The following is a 21,256-nucleotide window of genomic DNA, read 5'->3' on the forward strand; positions in this document are numbered from 1 at the left end:
GGGGTTAAGTTTAAAAGCATTATGACTGTTGTCTTTCAGTTATAAAATGATAATAATAATATACCACAAATTAAGACTGTTTGTGTGTTTTGGCCAGGGAGGAAAGCCAGATTAAAAATGTGATCAGTCCTATTCATTTATGATAAAAGATGAATTGCAGAGTTGTCCCTTTTACTGAGGATGGGGTGGTGTGCTATCATCCTGTCACATTGCCTACGTCAATCTCACCCCAAAAATGAAAACGAAGTTGTCCCATTTTATCATACAGATACTTTTTAAAAGTTCTCAAGGTTTCCGCTTCTACCATATGACTTTGCTCCAGATTCTCTTGACCATTTAAAAAAAATGCTTCCTGAATTCCCTTTTGAATTCACTTCCTTTTAATTTTTCACTTGTGTGCTCAAGTACATTATTCAGAATGTCACTGAAACAATTCAGCTGAATCATCTTTAATGTATGCATTTGAGTATTTTGTGAATTTGGATTGGGTTCCCTTGTAGAGATCTTTGTTCAAGTAATTAATTTGATTAATTTTCTTAGCCTGTGAGAGTCTGACATACACTTTACGTGAGGAATGCACTTGGTTGCTCATGTCTGCTCAGCTTCTAAAGCTTCCATGACCTTTTACTGTTGTAACTTGAGCTCTCCACAGTACTGCTAATGTGCCCTCACTAGTGCATTGTAGAGTGTGAGTACAGCCTCACTTGATTTATATTATGACGCAGCTTTGCATTTTGTCTTTTTCAATAGAGTCTGTAAATTATCCGGAAGATAAGAATGTTGGGATGAAACCAAAACCTATAAATGTTTTTTTCATAGGTTGCTTCTCATGTTTCTTGTAAGACAGAGTTGCCCATTTTTTAATTGATTATTTCTGTCCCTTTTCCTTGTATGAGACACATATCTACACATTAAACTGCTTTTTCTAATTATTTGCACACTTATAAGGGCTGTCCAGGGTTTTCTTGTATTTGCTGACTCCTTGGTGTTTTTTAATATTTTCTTTTTCTTGTATAATTTGAGCTTTGGCAAATTATCAGCTTCATTTTTATTAATAGTAATTATGAAAAGTAATGGACTTTAACCTGGTGACCTTGTCCATGGTGAAGTATTCCATCTGTTAATCAGTTCCCTAGGTTAGTAAGAAAACACTGCTGAGAAAAAACTCTGTTGTTAGTATTTCAGTTACAGACTGAGGCATTGTATAAAGCTACAATCCTGTCACACAAGTTTAAACGGATTACACATACACTTGGGTTAAATGCCTAAAATGTAACAATTAGCAGACTGGCTGGTATTAATGTTATTTTAAGTGTTAGGTACTGTATATGTCACTCTTGGAGGTTATAGCCTCTTATGTCAGTTTTATATTTTTTTTATTTATGGTTTAAAGATCTTACTACCTGCTGTTATGTACCGGTAGTTCAGTATCAGCACTCCCCTCTTTTCTCTATTATAGTTTTACCACATTTATAATGAATGAATTTGCAATCCGGAATTAAGCAAAAAATCTCCAACTTTAAACCCCATTCCTCAATGTATTAACTTAAATACATTATAATGTACATGCAGAGAACATTTGACTTAATGAATGCAGCCATTGTTTATACTAATTTAAAAACAAAGTATTATACTCTCTCTGTAATGCTTTAATTCACTTAAATTATTGCTTAATTGTATTCAAGTAATGACAGTTAAACAAGTGCAAGAGATATCAAAAGTTACATTTTATTTGTTGTTTGATTTTATTGTATTTGTAAAATATAGCAGATTCAATATATTTCTTTAAATGTGCCCAATTGAGGACAATATTTCATTCATATGGGACAAATTTCAGCTTAAACTTTTTTGCATGACAAATATTTGGAAAGAGATTTTTTTCCATTGGTATCTATAGTGAGAAAAAGAAAGTCAAAAACCTAAGAGTCTTTAAATAGTGTGCTTGTGAACCTTTTGGCACCCGTCTTAATGACCTAGATGCACAGTATGTATGATATGATTGAAATTTTGGGGTGCAGCAGTCTAAAATGTTATTTTATTACTGTTTTTATTTATTTTTTTTTAATGGAAGTGTTTCCCTTATTTTACATTTATAATCACTTTCATGATGTTTAAATAGTACTTTGCACTGATAGAAATTTGTCACAATTAAGGTCTGTAGCAGACAAGTTGCGTTAGATTTTCTATTTGGAAACTAAAATATGCTCTTGGGTATTGAATTTGAAAATTAGGCTTAATTTAATAATGGGGTGAAATTTTGTCATCAGATATCCTTATTCATTCATTGCATTAATGTTGGGGCTCAATGTGGTTAATTCAAAAATACCCACTGCAGCCTGTTATCTAATCCACAAAAAAAAAAAAATGGTCCTGTCATTCATACCGACTGTGTTTATAGTAATGACTAAAAAATATTTTTATATTTTTTTTATTTTTAAAAGTGGATAGGCAGGTGTTCAGTTCCAAAGCTGATTCCAGTTTGAGCTCCCTCCTCAGCCACTCATGAGAGGGTTTTCAATATTTTAGCAAAAATACAGTTGTTTGGCATGTGGTGAACACACGACTAGATATCTAACATGTGGATTAGGTGACCCAAGTACATAGTTTTTTTCATGGATATTATGATATTGTTTCCTCTTTGAAGCTTATTGTGTTAGGAACTTTATCTCATCCTCAAGAACCTGGGGTTAAAATATTTCTTGCTCATTACTACAAGCAACGTAGGGTTAGAGATAAAAAGAAAGTGATCATTTTTAGGTGGAATGTTCCTTTAAACTCCACAGGCATTTGGTGCTGTTTCCTTTTGATTACTTTGTTACAGGTCACAGTGGGTTTCTAGGCAGCTGGGTTTGTTCAGCTATATCTTTCTCAATACAAGCAGTGTTAAACAAGGATGGCCACGGTGATACAGTAATCCCTCCTCAGTCACGGGGGTTGCATTCCAGACCCCCCCACGATAGGTGAAAATCCGCGAAGTAGAAACCATATGTTTGTATGGTTATTTTTATATATTTTAAGCCCTTATAAACTCTCCCACACAGTTTATAAATATTCCCCGCACAGTTATACAGCATAATCCCTTTGTATTCTCTTAGATATTAGGTAAGATTCATTGAAATTATGTATGTAAACACACTGTTTATATACAGTAAAACCAAAATTATTTTAAAGATATCGAGTGTCTCGATATCATATGTTACAAACATTACGATAGACAGGCCACCAGCAATAAATACGTACAATGCAAGAAAAATTGTATACAGTAAATGTGTGTACAGTGACATTAAACATACGTACATGTACTAAGTACTGTAAGTAGAAAATTAATTATGGTTACTCACCAACCATGACACAATGACTTTTCAGATAATGATGAGTTTAGTTTTACTGCACAACAAAGGAGAGCGTTACAGCTCTTCTAAAGAAGCCTGTTCAGGTGACTGTGTAGCACCACCGTTGTTCTTCTTCAATCCAAATCCCTAAAGCAGATTCCATGCCTTATTACATCCACTTACAAGTCGTTTTGCACCCTGGTTAAAAAGACACTGCTGCCGTAGATCTTATATTCCTTTCCTACTTTTTAAATAAAAAGAATCGTAGCCTCATTGATGCTGTAATGGCGTCCTTCAGCGGTGTAGCTTTTCCCTTCCTTCAACATATCCAAAACGTTTACCTTTTCGGCAATCATTAACATCTTCCGTTGGCGCTTGGGCATGGCCCCTGAAGCAGTAACAGGAGCAGATCGTTTTGGAGCCGTAATGAAGGGCTTGACTATGCACAAAGATAAACACAAAAGAGCACAAAAGTTAACTCTTTACACAGCGAAACACGATGCTGAATGAGCGAGACGAGACTTCCTGGTTAACGCAGCGGAATCGAATTCGGCGCTCCGTCGCTGAGCCATTCAGTACACAGGAACTTGCGTGCTCTGATTGGTTATCTTCTCAGCCATCCGCCAATAGCGTCCCTTGTATGAAATCAACTGGGCAAACCAACTGAGGAAGCATGTACAGGAAGTAAAAAGACCCATTGTCCGCAGAACCCGCGAAGCAGCAAAAAAATCTGCATTATATATTTAGATATGCTTACATATAAAATCCGCGATAGAGTGAAGCCGCGAAAGTCGAAGCGCGATATAGCGAGGGATTACTATATAAGTAATTGTCATATTTTGTTAGTAGTAAAAAATGGAATGGGAGCAATGACCAAGTTTTTAAGCTTTTTCTTCTGCTCACTAATATGGGAGATTAAAGGTGACTTTTTATCACTGTTTAATCTGCTGATGAAGATCATTCCTTTTGCTGTATGTGTCTACAATATATGCCAGTTGGAAATTTCTTTAGCCTCATTGCAGACATGTATATGTTTTGTTTCTCATTTGTGATATGCAGGATGGCAGCCACAGTATTTGTACAGCCACTAGATCTAGTGAAGAACCGCATGCAGCTGAGTGGGGAAGGTGTAAAGACCCGTGAATATAAGACCAGCTTCCATGCAGTGGCAAGCATTCTGAGAAAGGAAGGCATCCGTGGCATCTACACTGGGTATGGAATGAACTCTCTGTTGATAATGCTTTTGGGAATGGACACATGTTAATTGGCTAAGTTCAAGATGGTCAGGACGGGATGGGTGCTAGCTGCATAATTATTTTTTGGTTTTTATAATGTTATCAGGCTGTCTGCTGGTCTCCTGCGCCAAGCCACCTATACTACCACTAGACTTGGAATTTACACCATTCTTTTTGAGAAGATGACTAGTGCTGATGGGAAGCCACCTTCATTTATCATGAAAGCATTGATTGGCATGACTGCTGGAGCCACAGGTGCATTTGTTGGAACACCTGCAGAAGTAGCGCTAATTCGTATGACATCTGATGGCAGGTGAGGAAGGTAACCTTATGTCTCATTTGTATTGGAATGGCATAGACACTGTCAGTCACCTAATTTTATTTATTATAACAATACAATTTTTATTAGGTATTTAATAATGCACAAATCTCACTATACAATGTATACCAGGTCTGTTAGCATTTTCTTCTGATAAATATCCCATGGCATTACTGCTTGCTAACTGCCTAGCAGCTTGTCATTTGATTGCACTTGGACACAAGGCTTGTTACACTTGTTGCAACTTGATTCATTATTTTTCTTCTGAATCATAATGAAATAACTTAACAGTATATTTGTAGACTTTTGTGTGAAACATTACAAACGTGCAACAGAAGCATATAAAAAGAAAATTTGTGAATATACTGTAAATTTTTATCTGGGGCTGTTGTTCTTGATTTGCCCAAATCCTTATTTCATCTAAAATTGTCAAAATGGATATTCTACCATAACAATGCACCATTGAATATATGTTATCTGCTATAATGCCTCTGGCATCCAAACACATACCAGTGCTTCTGCTACCACCGTATACACCAGATCTGTTACTGTGTGACTGTTTTCTCTAGGGATGCTGTGATTTCTCAGCCACCGATCAAAACTGGCCAAGTTTCACTGCCAAAGTCTTGACTGGTGATTGGTAAATTAGCCAATCACAAAAAACAATCGTTAGGGGTCCAGCTGGTCTAAGATATTATGGTAGTTGAGCCAGTGTGCTTTTTTTTTTATTTGGCAGTGAACCTCCAGTAGAATAAATAAAGAACAACAAGTAAAGGCTTCTTTTACCAGAGAGCCAGAGATATCTGAATATTAGCCTTGATGGTTAAAGAGAGTAGAGTAACTGAGAAAACAGATCAGAGAAGCTGTCCTATGGAATTAGGTAAACGGCAAGGAAAACTGCTTGAATGATTTCAGACCTTTTCATTTTGACGTTTAATGTTTGTCTTAGTTTAGGCAGGAAACTTGTATTAAGCACAACAGTTTACATTTTTAATTGGAAAAACAAGCAATGAAGAAGAATTTGAAATTGCTGCTTAAGTTAAACAAAATAAAAAATAAAAACACAGGCATGTTACCTTAATAGCATAATGTGTCTTTTACTTGTAAACTTGATAAGCTTGTCTTCTTGATAAACATCTTACAAACATTTCATATATTTGCGACTTGTTTAAAGAGTTTTACTGTGTTGATTATTTGTTGTGTGCTATATAGAAAGTTTAGTAAGGAAAAGTAAAAAAATTATTGAAATGGTAATCCATATTTATAATTACACCTAAAGACTTAAAAATGTCTAGTTGGTACACATAAGAAAAAAATAAAACAATTGCCTATATATAGTAAATTTATATTTTAACAGCAAAATAAGTTGTAGTGCAATTAATGATTACAAATGAATTAACTGCATGTATATCTACATTTAAGCAGTGTTTAATTTGCAGTATTAATTAATTGATTGTTGTGAGTGTGAGATGTATACTACAAATATACACGTGTGTGTGTGTATTTATGTATTTATTAGTAAGAAGGGTTAGAAAAAAATCACTGTTTGCTGAAGAACCGTCATTGTCATCTTGCTCTGAAAATATGGAGAAACCTCTTAATTTTAACTGAAACAAGTTCATTCAAAGAAAAACAAAGCCCTCATCAAGAAATAAATATTTTTAACAAAAACACGTGCTTTAATTGTTTGCACACTTGGAATAAATTAATGTGACACAATGTAACTGAAGCATATTTCACATTTAAATTGGACATTGTAAGTTGATTGGAGTGTACAGGAACTTACCAGCTGAAATCAATGACTTCCTGATTAACTGGAATGCACATATGAGGAGACACAGAACCAAATTTCCTTAGCCAACCATCATCATGGCAAAGAAAAGAACACTCAATCCAAAGTGTGTTGCCCTTCATAACTGGGTGAATGGTTATAAAAAAATAAATAAAAAAAAAAGCTACTTGCCTGAAAATGCCCATTTCTACAGCTAGGGTAATAATCAAAAAGTTTTCATCAACTGGAATTGTGACAAACTTGCATTGAAGAGGACCCAAATTTATTTTACCCCACACGTACAGTGAGAAGGATGGTAAGTGAGGCAATAATATCTCCACTGTTTGGGAATTGCAAGAAAAAGTAAAACCCTTGGGTTATCAAGTCTCCAGAGCCACCATCAGACAGCATCTCCATGCCAACAGATTATTTGAAAGGTATGGCAGAAGGAAGCCTTTTATGTCAGTTATTCACAAACATAAGCGCCTGGAGTTTGTAAAAATGTTACTGCAACTTTGACTGGAACCATCTATGGTCTGATGAAACAAAAATTGAGCTTTTTGGCAATAAACATGCAAAGTGGGTTTGGTGTAAAAAGAAGGATGGCTATAATGACAAGAATCTTGTCCCATCTGTGAGATATGGCGGAGGTGCTGTGATGTTGTGGGGCTGTGTTTTCTCCCAAGGCCCTGGAAACATAGTTAGGGTACATGGCATTATGGATTCAATGAAGTATCAGGAGATTTTAAATCAAAGCCTGGCTGCCTCCACCAGGAAACTAAAACTGGGTCGTCATTGGATCTTCCAGCAAAATAATGATCTGAAGCATATGTCCAAATCAACCTTGGTTAAGTGACCACCAGATCAAAGTTCTGCCACGGCCATCTCAGTCCCCCTGACCTGAACTTTATTGAAAACCCGTGGAGTGAGCTGAAGAGATGAGTTTACAGGAGATGGCCTTGGACCTTGGATGATCTGGAGAGATTATGTAAAGAAGAATGGTCTCATATGCCATGCTCTGTATTCTCCCACCTTATAAAAGGTTACAAGAGAAGACTTTGTGCTGTTAAATTGGCAAAGCGAGGTTGTACAAAGTTTTAAATGCAGGGGTGCCAACAATCGTGGCACATGTGTTTTTCTTAAAAGTATTTACTTCTTGATAAGGGTTTTGTTTTTCTTTGAGTGATCTTGTTTCATTAAAAGTCAGATGTTTCTCATTTTTTCAGTGCAAGATGAGGATGACGGTTCTTCAGCAGTGATTTTTTTTTTTTCCTAACTCTTCTTACTGATTTTTACAAGGGGTGCCAATAATAGTGGTGGTCACTGTACATATAATGTGTGTTTGTAGCTAGTAATCCAAAAAGGGAGAAAGTGAATTGCGTATCTTCCTGAACTTTTGACAACTTACCAGGTGTTGTAATCGGAGGAAAATGATTAGTCATCAAAGGCAGTATATAGAAAAAGCGGGGATGTTGTTAGTCATAAAGTCAGGAATAAAAATCTATTTATAATACGTGATTCATTTTCTCCCTTTGTGGATTAATATGTACTGTATGTATAATATATATTATATGTATATATGTATATAATATTTATATGCGTGTGTACAGTTAAATTTTATTAATGACAAGTGGCGCTTCTTGTGTGAGCTCAATCCAAAGAAAATAACGTTATGTTGGTTGTCTGGAATTGGTTTGAATACTAAAGATCTGATGTTGAACAAACTAATACAAAAATCACAGTTTACAGATAGGTGATAGCAGTTTAAAGTGGCAGCATATCCAATTTACTTCTGCACTTGAAATAGAAATACTCAGCACAGTGGAACCAATGTGGGGAAGCACAGAACAGAGACGGAGCCCCTGCTTCAGCATGCACCACAAAGGCATGCTCCCTGCTATATGTCCAGTTAGATAGTGTGTTGACTTTAGGAATAGACCATGCCTTAACTAGGGATGGGGAAAGAATACAGCAGAAGTGTCCATTGTGCCTTCCTGCCTTTCAACAGTGGCTAGGCTACAGTGGGAGAGAAGAATGAGCTGGCTGCCTGCTGCCTGAGTTATCAGAGGGCACTTGGTGGTAGTGACTTCTCTATAAGGTGGTCCAGATCTAATTATGCAATTTTCATTACGCTATAACTTATTAAGTTTATTACATAGAAAATCACTCAAAAAATCCCGGACCATCGAGAAGTGTGCGAACTGACGACATGAAGAATCGTTTTTGCGCCGAACTGGAGTTGTCCCCACATAAATCAAAGTCATCCAGACAATTTGGATCTGCATAATTAGATATGGATCACCCTGTACAGCAGTTTTTCCCAACTCCTTGTTCTCAGACCAGCAATCAGTCCATAGAGAGTTTTTGGTGGTCCATGAAAATCAGGCATGGCATGTATTTTAGAGAAGTAATTTTCCAACTGCCAGTCCACAAAAAGCAGGCAACTCATGGCGCCAGTGTGTAGCTTTCTCCACTGTAAATAAATCCAGAAGCTTGAAACCCTCAACTGATTGCTTTAATGATAATAAATGTAAACACACACAACTCCAAACTACCCCATACCCATCTTGCTCTTCAAAGTAATTTTAGAAAAATCCATAAAGCTCAGTAAAGATGGCCCCAACTTAAAGACATTGAAAACCACTGCTTTACGGGCAAGTACCTCCTGAGAGCTGTAGCTGTAGCAATGGAGGACGCTGGCTGATGGTCTTGGCAAGCTAAACTTGATTGTATAATTGGTGGTGGGTATAGTAGACTTATATAAAAGTAGTGAGGAGTATAAAATAGAAAAAGTTGTATGAAAAACTGCAGATTTTAGGAAGGTTGCCTGCAAGTGATGTGTAAAGAAATGTGAAGGCTACAGAGAACAACAATGAGGGCTGCAAATGTCAAAACACCTTTCTTCACTGACAGTAAAGTATGCATGTGTGTGTATATATAAATACTGTATGTTCTGTATATGTGTGTGTATATACTCTATATACGTATGTACAGTATCTGTATATTCATATTTTTGTATTTCTATTCTATGTGGACAACCTTCTCATTTTGTGTGTGTGTGTGTTTTTTTTTTTTCCGTCAAGAATATATTGAAATATTCAAATAAATCAGAAACTGTCAATAAATTGAAGAAAAAAAGTTTCATTTTTTTGCCATATTACCCATGCCTATTATAAACTAATAGCTGTTTAAGCCAGTGCTGTAAAAAGCCAGGGGTCCTAGAAACTATTGAAATCGTCAAGAAAAAAAACTGAAATGTAGAGATGTCAGGTAATTGAAAGGAACTACTCTGGACATCTCTCTCCTGGGAGGATTTGTTTTGCCGACGTGCTTGCTTCGCTTGTGTAGCGACGGGAGGAAAAGTTAAAGGGATACCAGTTTGCTGATGTTAGCGGCTAAGCGACTTTGTCTTTCTTGTGAAATCTCATGTCGCTGACGTGCTGGCCTTGCTTGTGTTATTAGCGGCTAAGCAAGTTTTGTGTTTCCTCGGAGGTGGAGCCCTTACCCCGACTGCACCTCTCACTTCCGGGCCGGACAGACACACACACTTACATGCATAGACATTTATATATAAGATAGAGTGAGTTTTGTTCACAAACGTTCATGATAAAAACCTTTTAAATGTTTTACACTTTTATTAAAATGCTATTTTAACAAACCTTACATTTACTGATCATATTTAAATATTGAAATACTTGCCCTCTTTTTAATAATCAGGTGCTATAGAACAGGGAAGGGGGCACATACCAAATGGAGATCAGGAGTGAGAGAAGAGAAACTGCTTTGTAGGGCGGCAAAGGTTTTTGTTTCATAGGTGCAGCTTATGAATCCGGTCATCATGAGGAGTGGTAGCAATTTTCATAATAAAAAAAACTTGAATAGACTGTGATTACTTATTAACAACTTTTAGATGAAAGTTTTTCTCAAAAGATGACAAGATACTGCGCCAGATTAGTTTTGCTCAGTAAGATAATGGCATATTGATACCATGGTTATTTTTTCTCAGCTAATTCTAAACCAGTCACTTAATGAAAATTTGCCAGATCTGCCAGATCAGTACACACATTTTTCTAAAGGAAATAACTTGCCACCTTTTCTGTGTGAGTAGTCTTAAAGTTTATGGTTTGAACGTTTACTCTAAGCAGAAGGTTGCATTCACCATTCTTATAGTTGTGTATCTTTGGAAACAAAGCTCCTGCTGTTTTAATCCACACATATTTACAGTCCTGAACTGTTTCCTTTTTCAGACTTCCACTAGAACAGAGGAGAGGTTATTCAAATGTCTTTAACGCTCTTTTCAGAATAACTAGAGAGGAGGGCATCACGACATTATGGAGGGTAAGAGCATCATCAATAAAGTTGTTTCAAAAGAGAGCTTGTATTTAAAATCTGCATGATTATGCTGACTTTGGAATTATCTTTGAAACTTGTGCCGTGTGTCCTAGCTACACCCTGATGCACATTGTCAAAGATGTGGACCTGATCTTGTGCACTTTCATTTACAGGGCTGCATTCCTACTATGGCACGAGCAGTAGTGGTTAATGCAGCACAGCTTGCTTCCTACTCCCAATCTAAGCAGTTTCTACTTGACACTAGTAAGTGCACATTTTGTTTTGTTCTGTTTGAATAGTAAGTCGATCAACTGGTGTTTCTTCCTTTTTAATGAGACAGAATACTTTCATCACACTGAATTTAGGATAGCATTGAGGATCAACTTACTTATCGTTTTATCATAAATCATTTCTAGCTTTCCAGATCTAAAATGGGGAAAAGTGGACCAGTCATAGTTTTTTCTTTGTAAGTTGTGAAATTCTGTTGTATTAACTTGGGTAGATGATGGCAAGTATTTCTTCTGCGCTGATTACTGATGTCTTTGTTTCATGCTTGCATCTTCTGCTTTTTCATTTAAAATTTATAGTGTTAGAAGAGTTTATCTATTATGGTTTTGTTCCTCCAAAGATTGTCATCTGGGTGTAGTGGGAATAAGACTTGTGCACCTGATTATCCTTAGAATTGTTTTCCCTGGAGAGAGAGATCCATAAAAAGTATTAACAACTTTCCTGATTTCTTCTATTACTACAACTTTGTGACACTGATTGTTTTCAGATCTTCAGCCCAAAATGTAATATTTGGTAAAGCTCACCTGGGGGAACAAATATTACTTTTTTTTAAACTTACGTAATTTATTGGATGAACAAAATTATTCAGCATTACACACAACACACTCCATGGGAGGTCATGTAGAATGACATCTGTACATCCTTGAAGAAGTTTTTGGCAAACCATTAGACCATTCAGGAAAGGTGAACAATGTGTTACCCAGAATGTTTTCAGTAGACTTATTCTGCATCACAAAATGATGAGCACAGAATACAAAAGAAAATTGGAGCATAACCACTGCCTTTTCAAAGTGAGAGACAGCCTGTTCAAGTGGTTTGGGCATTGCTGAAAAAGGCATGGCCCACTGGCATATCCAGGAGAGGCTGGATGGCTAGCATTCCTTAATGGGCCTGGGAGCACCACTGAATACCCAGTAGGCGGTTAAAAAAAAAAAAGTAGCTGAGGATAAATTAGCTTAGTCAGCCGAGCTTAACTTGCCTCTAGCCGGACTCTCCTCAGGATAAGTTTAGTGAAAAGAAAATTAAATTATAGCTTGATTGTACAGTTACTGTTAATAGAATGGTTTTTGGTTCATAAAAACAGGAAAATTTCAGGTTTGTGATTAGTAGCTGAATTATACTGTTTATTTCAGTTAAAAGAACAATGTTTCATTTTATTGAGGTATATGTTACATTACTTCTGGGTAATTCATTTAAAACATACTAAATCCTCCACTTTAATAATGATCAGTCATATTTCTGCCAGCCTCGACACCACACTATGTTACACAACTGGCCATAAGCACACCAGCCCATTGCTCTACCTGCTACCCCTTAAATTTCACCCCAGTGATGTTTTTTTCATTCAAGTCATAATAAAGTTAGAGATCTCAGTATTTGTGGAACATTGTAGTTTTTTTATTTACCAGAAAAACACATTTTTAAAAAATATATTTTGCTTGTAATTTTATTTAGGACAGTGGACCCTGAAGGTACAGGTTTTCATTCCAGTCAAGTTCATAAACAGTAACTCATTCCTACTTTTAACTGAACTCCTTGTTTAATTTGCTTGTTTTTTTTTTCTGCTGTTATTATTAGTCACAAATCAAGTGAATGGACTTTGATAGGAAAACATTTCTGCCATAGTCTTTCACATACACCAAGCTTTTTTTCCCGCTTTAATTTACTTTTTCTCTATAATGTACTCTTGGATTTATTAAAACATTGGCATTCATGAGCAGATACACATGATGACAATTCATACTAGAAGTAAATATCTACTTTAGTCTCATTTCTACTTGTGTGGTTGTTAGCCATCAGTGGCTTATTCACAATAAATAACTGAGCATAAGCTTTAAGCAAGATCAAGAGGCCTTTACCACCCAAACATAAAACACAGAAAATTGGCCAAATTCCTATAAAATTGAATAAATCATATTAGGTACAGTATTTGGGGATTTTCAATGATAAAGTTAAAAACTAGGGGTAAGCCTGATTGATTACAACAGAAACACAATTCGGACCATGACTAGTTAAAGATGAAAATTTGCTGCCATGTGTAATTAGCTGGTGCCCTGTCCAAGTGGTGTTCCTGTATTGTGCCTGATGCTTTTTAGGGCTTGCTCCAGTTTTCCCCGGATAAGCAGGTTATTAGGATGGATGGATGGCTTTGCTGCCATATTGCTTCCGTAGAGCAAGTTGAAGAATCTCTGGCATTGCACAGGAGTTTATTAAAAAATGGTGGTTTATGCAATTGTTAAAGAAAACAGCTTTTTTACTAGTGATTTTCTGTTTTGTTCTAGGATATTTTAGAGATGATATCTTATGTCACTTCTGCGCTAGCATGATCAGTGGATTGGTCACCACAGCAGCCTCAATGCCCGTAGACATTGTGAAAACACGGTAAGAATGTTAAGGCTATGTTTTTACATTAAACGAACCTTCACAACCTCCCAAATGAAAATCAAGCATGACTTTCGAACAGCCTGAAGATATTCTGTTCAACTATATGATGATTCAGAAAGTGAAATCACGACATGACCAGGCTGTACTAAGCAAGGGTGAAGAAGTAATTACAGATGAGGATACTGTATAGTGGTGGAAGGGGTACTCTGGGGAACCAAATTGAATTATCAAACCTGGAGGATGTACACTTCTTGAATGAGGCAATACAAAACCATTGACTGAAGTGTAATCAATCTCAGCAACAGCCGCAGTGGTGATTTTTTTTTTTTTAAATAAAACCTCTGCTGTAACATGGCTGTGGGTAGATGAAATCTGACCAGAAATGCTGAAAGTACTGGATATTTTGGGTGAGTTTTGGCTAGCAGGCCTATTCAGGGTTACACTGAAGATGGGGACAGTACTTTGAACTTAGACTGTGGTCATAGCCGTGTGTGGTCAATAAGGAGGGGGGCAAAAAGGTGTGTTCCAATTACTGAAGGATCATACTTCCCCATCTAGGTTGAGAAACCCATGCCATGTTTCCACTCTCTGGTTTAATGTAAGATCCAGGAGGAGCAATGCAAATTCAACAGTAGTTATAGAAAAGCAGATAAATCCTTTATATTTACATTGATATTTAAGTGATCACTGAAATTTGCCAGCCCACTCTAAATATTTTGTTATAGATTTGGGTTATTTTAAAATATACTTAATATACAGGTAAATCTATGACATTTCACAATTTTTATATATTAATTAGGCAGACCCGCCTTTTAAGGCGACCGACTTTTAAGTTGACCACTTCTTAAGGCAATTCAATATGTAGATCAATTTGATATTTTATACAAACTCATTAATTTGGTTATATTGCATTTGAGCGGGATTACTTTAATACTCACAGTTTCTGTTATTTTTGTGATGAAATTTAAACTTTTTTTCTATAATGAGGTCGCCCTTTTGAACCCCCCTGATATTTACTACGCGGTGAGGCATTTGTACTCCATCAACATTAATTATTTCCAGAGACATAATTTTGTCCATTTTTCCAGCGCATCGCGCACAAAAGCAAGGGAACAATGAGAGCACCAGAACCCTGCTCACATCATGTCGCTTCGTACCGCAAGCTGCAAGTAGTAAGTCTGTAATAAGTGGGACGGAAGGACAATCCCAACCGCTTTTATATAATAAGAAAGAAGAAGAAGATATCGCACAGTCTGGAGTAGAAAATCATCTGTTACCTGGAAAAACGAAACTACAAATCCCATCGTGCAGTGCAAAATGGACGGGGCGTGTGTGAAACTCCGCGCCTGGGTAGCACTCACGGCATGGAAGGACAATCCCGACCGCTTTTATATAGAAGGATATGTGAAAAAACATTTTTTATATCTGCCAATTTTGCCTTCATTCAACCTGCCTTGCCACAGAGAATTACAAAATTATTCAAGAGTGTTTTTGTTTTTTTTTTTAGTATATCAGCAATGGGCCACTCCACTCCACTAACAGTTACTCATTTGTCCCTAATGTTGCACAAAATACTATTGTTTTTGAGCATTACTTTTTCTGAATTTTTACAATTCATAATGCAGGTGACTAATAACTAGTAATGAAATATTTTTTCAATACCTGCTGATGCAAATTACTTTTTGAATCGTAACGACTTTATATTTGGTAATTGAAATCCATATGAGGAAATTAATTTATGTCCATTTCATTTTTTTTCTCCCAGACAAATGAAATTGGGTCTGCAGATTTTATTTAGCAAATAATAATGCCCTCTTGTAATATAAATATTACCGTTACTAGTTCTGTTTTTGCTACTTACAAAGGTATGAGGAGAGAATGTAGTGCGTGTTCCTGTATTTAACAAAAAGGTGGGCAACTTAATATCTTTTATGAAGATTCAGTTGTCTGCATTGAAAGTGCCCTTTTAAACAACCTCAATTCATGACATGTAGTGTCACTAATGTTTGAGTCTGTCAACAATACAGTTGTTGAGTGCACCTTCTGCTGGGAGAAAATTGTACTGGCAGTCCATGTTTCAGATGTTTTTCTTTCTTACATTATTTTGCAAGGGTTGTTTTTCTGGTACATCTGCTGTAGGCCACTGTCAACAGATGATATTAGTATTCTGATAGCCTCTTTTCATTTAAAATTGGTATATTAAAAATTCAAGTTAACCTTGTATATCGAATATTCAAGTTAAAATTGTTTTAAACTTGTGTATACACATCTGTCTCATGTATATCTCATATATATGCTGTCCATTCATCAGCGTTACACTTAACTGTGAAATATGAAAAAGTATTTTTGTACATTTGTGTATACATATATACAAACACAACATAAATTATATATACCGTATTTATAATATGTCTGTGTATGTGTCCACTTATGTCAAATGATCTGTTTATTTTTCAGAATTCAGAACATGCGAACCATTGATGGAAAGCCTGAATACAGGAATGGACTGGTATGACTTTGAAATAAGTGCATGGATGAGAGACATTATGTCTGCCTTGTAAAGCATTATCTTTTAGACCTTGTCCTAGTGGACCCTATGGCTGCTTCTTTTGGTAGTGTTCGCCATTTTTGCCACCCCCTTGAAGAATTCTGCATTTAATTTTGCATCTTTTACTTGCACATACTCTCAGTGGCCACCTCATTAGGTATACCAGTCCTATCTGCTTAACTGACAGTCAGTGGTGGCATCCCATGTAGTGACAAAGCTATCTGAAGTAGGTAGCACTGTTGGTTTACAGAGTTAATGTATATTGCTATAGATTTATGTGACCTTCAACATATATTACTGAATTCAAAACGTAAATATATCCGTAATCGTAACCCTGCTACCCATAGGCAAGTTATGGGTATACTGGAAAAATTCAGGCATTAATGATCCTTTAATCCTTTGGAAGCTTGGAAATAAATGACTGAGCTTATAACAAAGTAACTTTAAAATAATTTGCTTTGTATAAAAAAATGTTTATGAAAACAATGTTCAGTGCATTGTATGCAAAAGATAATGATGTCAAAAGAATGTGTAGTGCAGTGTTGTCAAGATCAGCAGTGTTAGGAGAGGTTTCATTTTCTTTTTTTTAACACTTTTAGCCCATTTATGTAATAGAATATAAAAACCAGAGGTGATGAAAAGGTTTTGAGTCTGATCTTGGAAATACGTGGATTATTAATTTGTAGGATGTACTGTTTGTCATTGTGTGTGTTTGAAAGCGTGTTCATGTATTTTCTTTGTTGGTATTTTATCACTGTTGTTGTTTACAGGTGATTTGGAAGTAAGAATTTCATTATACTACATGATAGATCCACTTACATGCCAATAAACTGAACCTGGAACTTAAACTTATTTCAAAAATAAGTCCTCATAAAGTTGAAACCACAGACAACAGCTCTTCTTCTTCGTCTTCTTTTGGCTGCTTCTGCTAGGGGTCGCCACAGCGGATCATCTTCTTCCATATCTTTCTGTCTTCTGCATCGAACAAGATAGATAGATAGTATCTATCTATCTATCTTGTTCTGTTACACCCATCACCTGCATGTCCTCTCTCACCACATCCATAAACCTTCACTTAGGCCTTCTTCTTTTCCTCTTCCCTGGCAGTTCCATCCTTAGCATCCTTCTCCCAATGTACCCAGCATCTCTCCTCTGCACATGTCCAAACTAATGCAATCTCGCCTCACTGACTTTGTCTCCCAACCGTCCAACATGAGCTGACCCTCTAATGTACTCATTTCTAATCCTGTTCATCCTCGTCACACCCAATGCAAATCTTAGCATCTTTAACTCTGCTACTTCCAGCTCTGTCTCCTGCTTTCTTGTCAGTGCTACTGTCTCCAACCCATATAACATAGCTGGTCTCACTACCGCACTGTAGACCTTCCCTTTCACTCTTGCTGATACCCATCTGTCACAAATTGCTCCTGGCACTCTTCTCCACCCATTCCACCGTGCCTGCACTTTCTTTTTCATCTCTCTTCCACAATCCCCGTTACTCTGTATTGTTGATCCCAAGTATTTAAACTCACCTTTGCCAACTCTACTCCCTACATCCTCACCATTCCACTGATCTCCCCCTCATTTACACACATGTATTCTGTCTTGTTCCTACTGACCTTCATTCCTCTCCTCTCTAGAACATATCTCCACCTCTACAGGGTGTCCTCAACCTGCTCCCTACTATCGCTACAGATCACAATGTCATCAGCAAACATCATAGTCCACTGGGACTCCTGTCTAATCTCGTCTGTCAACCTGTCCATCACCATTGCAAATAAGAAAGGGCTCAGAACTGATCCCTGATGTAATCCCACCTCCACCTTGAATGCATCCGTCACTCCTACCGCAGACCTCACCACCGTCACACTTCCCTCGTACATATACTGTACAACTGTTACGTACTTCTCTGCCACTTCCGACTTCCTCATACAATACCACAGCTCCCCTCAAGGCACCCTGTCATATGCTTTCTCCAGGTCCACAAAGGCACAATGCAATTCCTTCTGGCCTTCTCTAAACTTCTCCATCAACATCCTCAGAGCAAACATTGCATCTGTGGTGCTCTTTCTTGGCATGAAACCATACTGCTGCTCACTAATCATCACCTCACTTCTTAACCTAGCTTCCACTACTCTTTCCCATAACTTCATACTGTGGCTCATCAATTTTATTCCCCTGTAGTTACTGCAGTCCTGCACATCCCCCTTATTCTTAAATATCGGCACCAGTACACTTCTTCTCCACTTCTCAGGCATCCTCTCACTATCTAAGATTCCGTTAAACAATCTGGTTAAAAACTCCACTGCCATCTCTCCTAAACACCTCCATGCTTCCATAGGTATATCATCTGGACCAACAGCCTTTCCATTTTTCATCCTATTCATAGCAGTCCTTAGTTCCTCCTTGCTAATCCATTACACTTTCTGATTCACTATCTCCACGTCATCCAACCTCTTCTCTCTCTCGCTCTCTTCATTCATCAGCCTCTCAAAGTACTCTTTCCATCTGCTCAACACACTCTCCTCACTTGTGAGTACGTTTCCATCTTTATCCTTTCTCATCCTAACCTGCTGCTCATCTTTCCCAGCTCAGTCCCTCTGTCTAGCCAATCAGTACAGGTCCTTTTCTCCCTCTTTAGTGTCCAACCTGTCATACAACTCATCATACGCCTTTTCTTTATCCTTCGCCACCTCTCTCTTCACCTTGCGCCTTATCTCCTTGTACTCTTGTCTACTTTCTGCATCTCTCTGACTATTCCACTTCTTCTTTGTCATCCTCTTCCTCTGTATACTCTCTTGTATTTCCTCATTCCACCACCAGGTCTCCTTTTCCTCCTTCCTCTTTCCAGATGTCACACGAAGCACCCTTCTTACTGTCACCCATACTACATCTGATGTAGTTTCCCAGCTGTCTGGTAACTCTTCACTACCACCCAGTGCCTGTCTCACCTCCTCCCTAAACTCAACTTCGCAGTCTTCCTTTTTCAACATCCACCTTTTGATCCTTGGCTCTGCCCTCACTCTCTTCCTCTTCTTGATCTCCAAAGTCATCTTACAGACCACCAACCTATGCTGCTTAACTACACTTTCCCCTGCCACCACTTTGCAGTCTTCAATCGATGTAATCTACCTGTGTCCATCTTCCTCCACTCTTGTGCATAACCCTATGTTCTTCCCTCTTCTTAAAATATGTATTCTCCACAGTCATGTCCATCCTGTTGGCAAAATCCACTATCCTCTGACCTTCATTCCTCTCCTTGACACCATACCTACCCATCGCCTCCACATCTCCACTGTTCCCTTCACCAACATGTCCATTGAAATCTGCTCCAATCACCACTTTGTTCCTTGGGTACACTGTTCATCATTTCATCCAACTGAATCCAAAAATCTTCTTTCTCACCCATTGCACACCCAACTTGCGGTGCATATGCACTAACAACATTCATCATCACACCTCCAATTTCCAGCTTCATAATCATTACTCTGTCTGACACTCATTTCACCTCCAAAATGTGAATTTCCCCTTGGGATTAATTAAGTATCTATCTATCTATCCTATCTATCTATCACACTCTTGACATACTGTTCCTTCAGAATAGCTCCTACCCGATTTCTCCTCCCATCCACACCATGATGGAACAATTTGAATCCACCTCCAATCCACCTGGCCTTATTCCCCTTCCATTCAGTCTCTTCATTCTCTCCATCATATCTGCTAACTCTCTCCCCTTACCAGTCATGCTGCCAACATTCAAAGTTCCTACTCTCAGTTACACTCTCTTTACTATCCTCCTCTCCTCCTGCCTCCGGACACATCTCCCCCCTGTTCTTCTCCTTTTTTTTCTTCGGCCAATTTCCGCCAGCTTCACAGTAATATTATTATCACACATTCAATGTGTTCCAGTACCAGACCCCTTCATATATAAAAAAGAAATTCTTTACATTTATATGGCGCTTTTCTCATTACTCAAAGAACTTCAGTGAGTGGGGAGCTACTTCAACCACCAGTAATGTGTAGCATCCACCTGGCTGATGCGACAGCAGCTATTTTTTGCACCAGTATGCTCAGTATACATTAGCTGTTATGTGGTGAAGTGGTCAGACAGATAGCCCGTTAGAGACAGGGATGATTAGGGGGCCAGAATGACAAGGCCATGGTGGGCAGTTTAGCCTGGACACTGAGATATGTCCTGCACTTTATGAAAGATGCCCAGGGATTGTTTATGACCACAGAGAGTCAGGACCTTGGTTCAACATCTCCTAAAAAGGTGCCATTTTTGCAACAGAGTCCCCATCGCTGCACTGGGGCCTTGAGATCCATATTCAGATTACAGAGTGAGCGGCTCCTGCTGGCCTACCAACACTTAGCTTAGCTTCAGGTTGGTGACCTGTTCTGAAGTACGTGTGGTATGGCTGCCAATGCATGTGAGATGGTCTGTAAAATTCTGTTGTGGCAGGATGTCTCTCTAAGATAACCCAAGATCTGGTTGACCTTTGACATCTGTCTAACAGAAGATAATATTACTACTGTGGAACATATCATAATGGACAGCTGAAAAGTGACAGTGATTGAGGTGTAGGGATTAGTTATGGGTTAATCTAATCCATTTTAAAGGAACAATTATACATAAGCAAGGTCTGTGTCTATAATGTTGATTCCTAAAATGAAGCAGAACAGCAATAAATATTGCATGGAGAGTTTCAATTTGGACTGGGAAATTTACTGGCATGTCTTGGTGTGCATAATTATGACTGAGTCCAAACAGCTGTTGAAACAATAGAAACAGAACAACACTTTAGCAGCAAAGAAATTCAAGACCCAAACCAGTGCCAACAAGGTCATGTGCATAACTTTTTATATGATGGAGGTGATAGTCCATATTGATAAAATGATTCAAAAAGTCCAAATAACTTGTTCATATGATGATAATGTTCTTTCCTGTCTGGCAGTCAGTTGGGGAAAAGTGGTGACAAAGATTGAGGGAGGGCAATGTCATGAAGTAGAATGGGAATGGCCAACAATCTACATGGATTCAATAGG

The 21,256-nt window shown here is 37.7% G+C and overlaps 1 protein-coding gene across 1 annotated transcript in view; it reads left to right on the forward strand.

Annotated features, from left to right (window-relative positions):
* slc25a11 (solute carrier family 25 member 11) overlaps positions 1-21,256 on the forward strand; it is a 34,507-nt gene that overhangs the window by 10,048 nt on the left and 3,203 nt on the right. The window contains exons 2-7 of the mRNA XM_039747213.1: positions 4,392-4,544; positions 4,674-4,880; positions 10,905-10,995; positions 11,163-11,253; positions 13,560-13,659; positions 16,120-16,171. Of these exons, the coding sequence (XP_039603147.1) occupies positions 4,392-4,544; positions 4,674-4,880; positions 10,905-10,995; positions 11,163-11,253; positions 13,560-13,659; positions 16,120-16,171 (694 nt within the window). The remainder of the gene's footprint in view (positions 1-4,391; positions 4,545-4,673; positions 4,881-10,904; positions 10,996-11,162; positions 11,254-13,559; positions 13,660-16,119; positions 16,172-21,256) is intronic.

Source organism: Polypterus senegalus, chromosome 3 (genome assembly GCF_016835505.1).
Source record: "Polypterus senegalus isolate Bchr_013 chromosome 3, ASM1683550v1, whole genome shotgun sequence".
Taxonomy (NCBI): Eukaryota; Metazoa; Chordata; class Cladistia; order Polypteriformes; family Polypteridae; genus Polypterus; species Polypterus senegalus.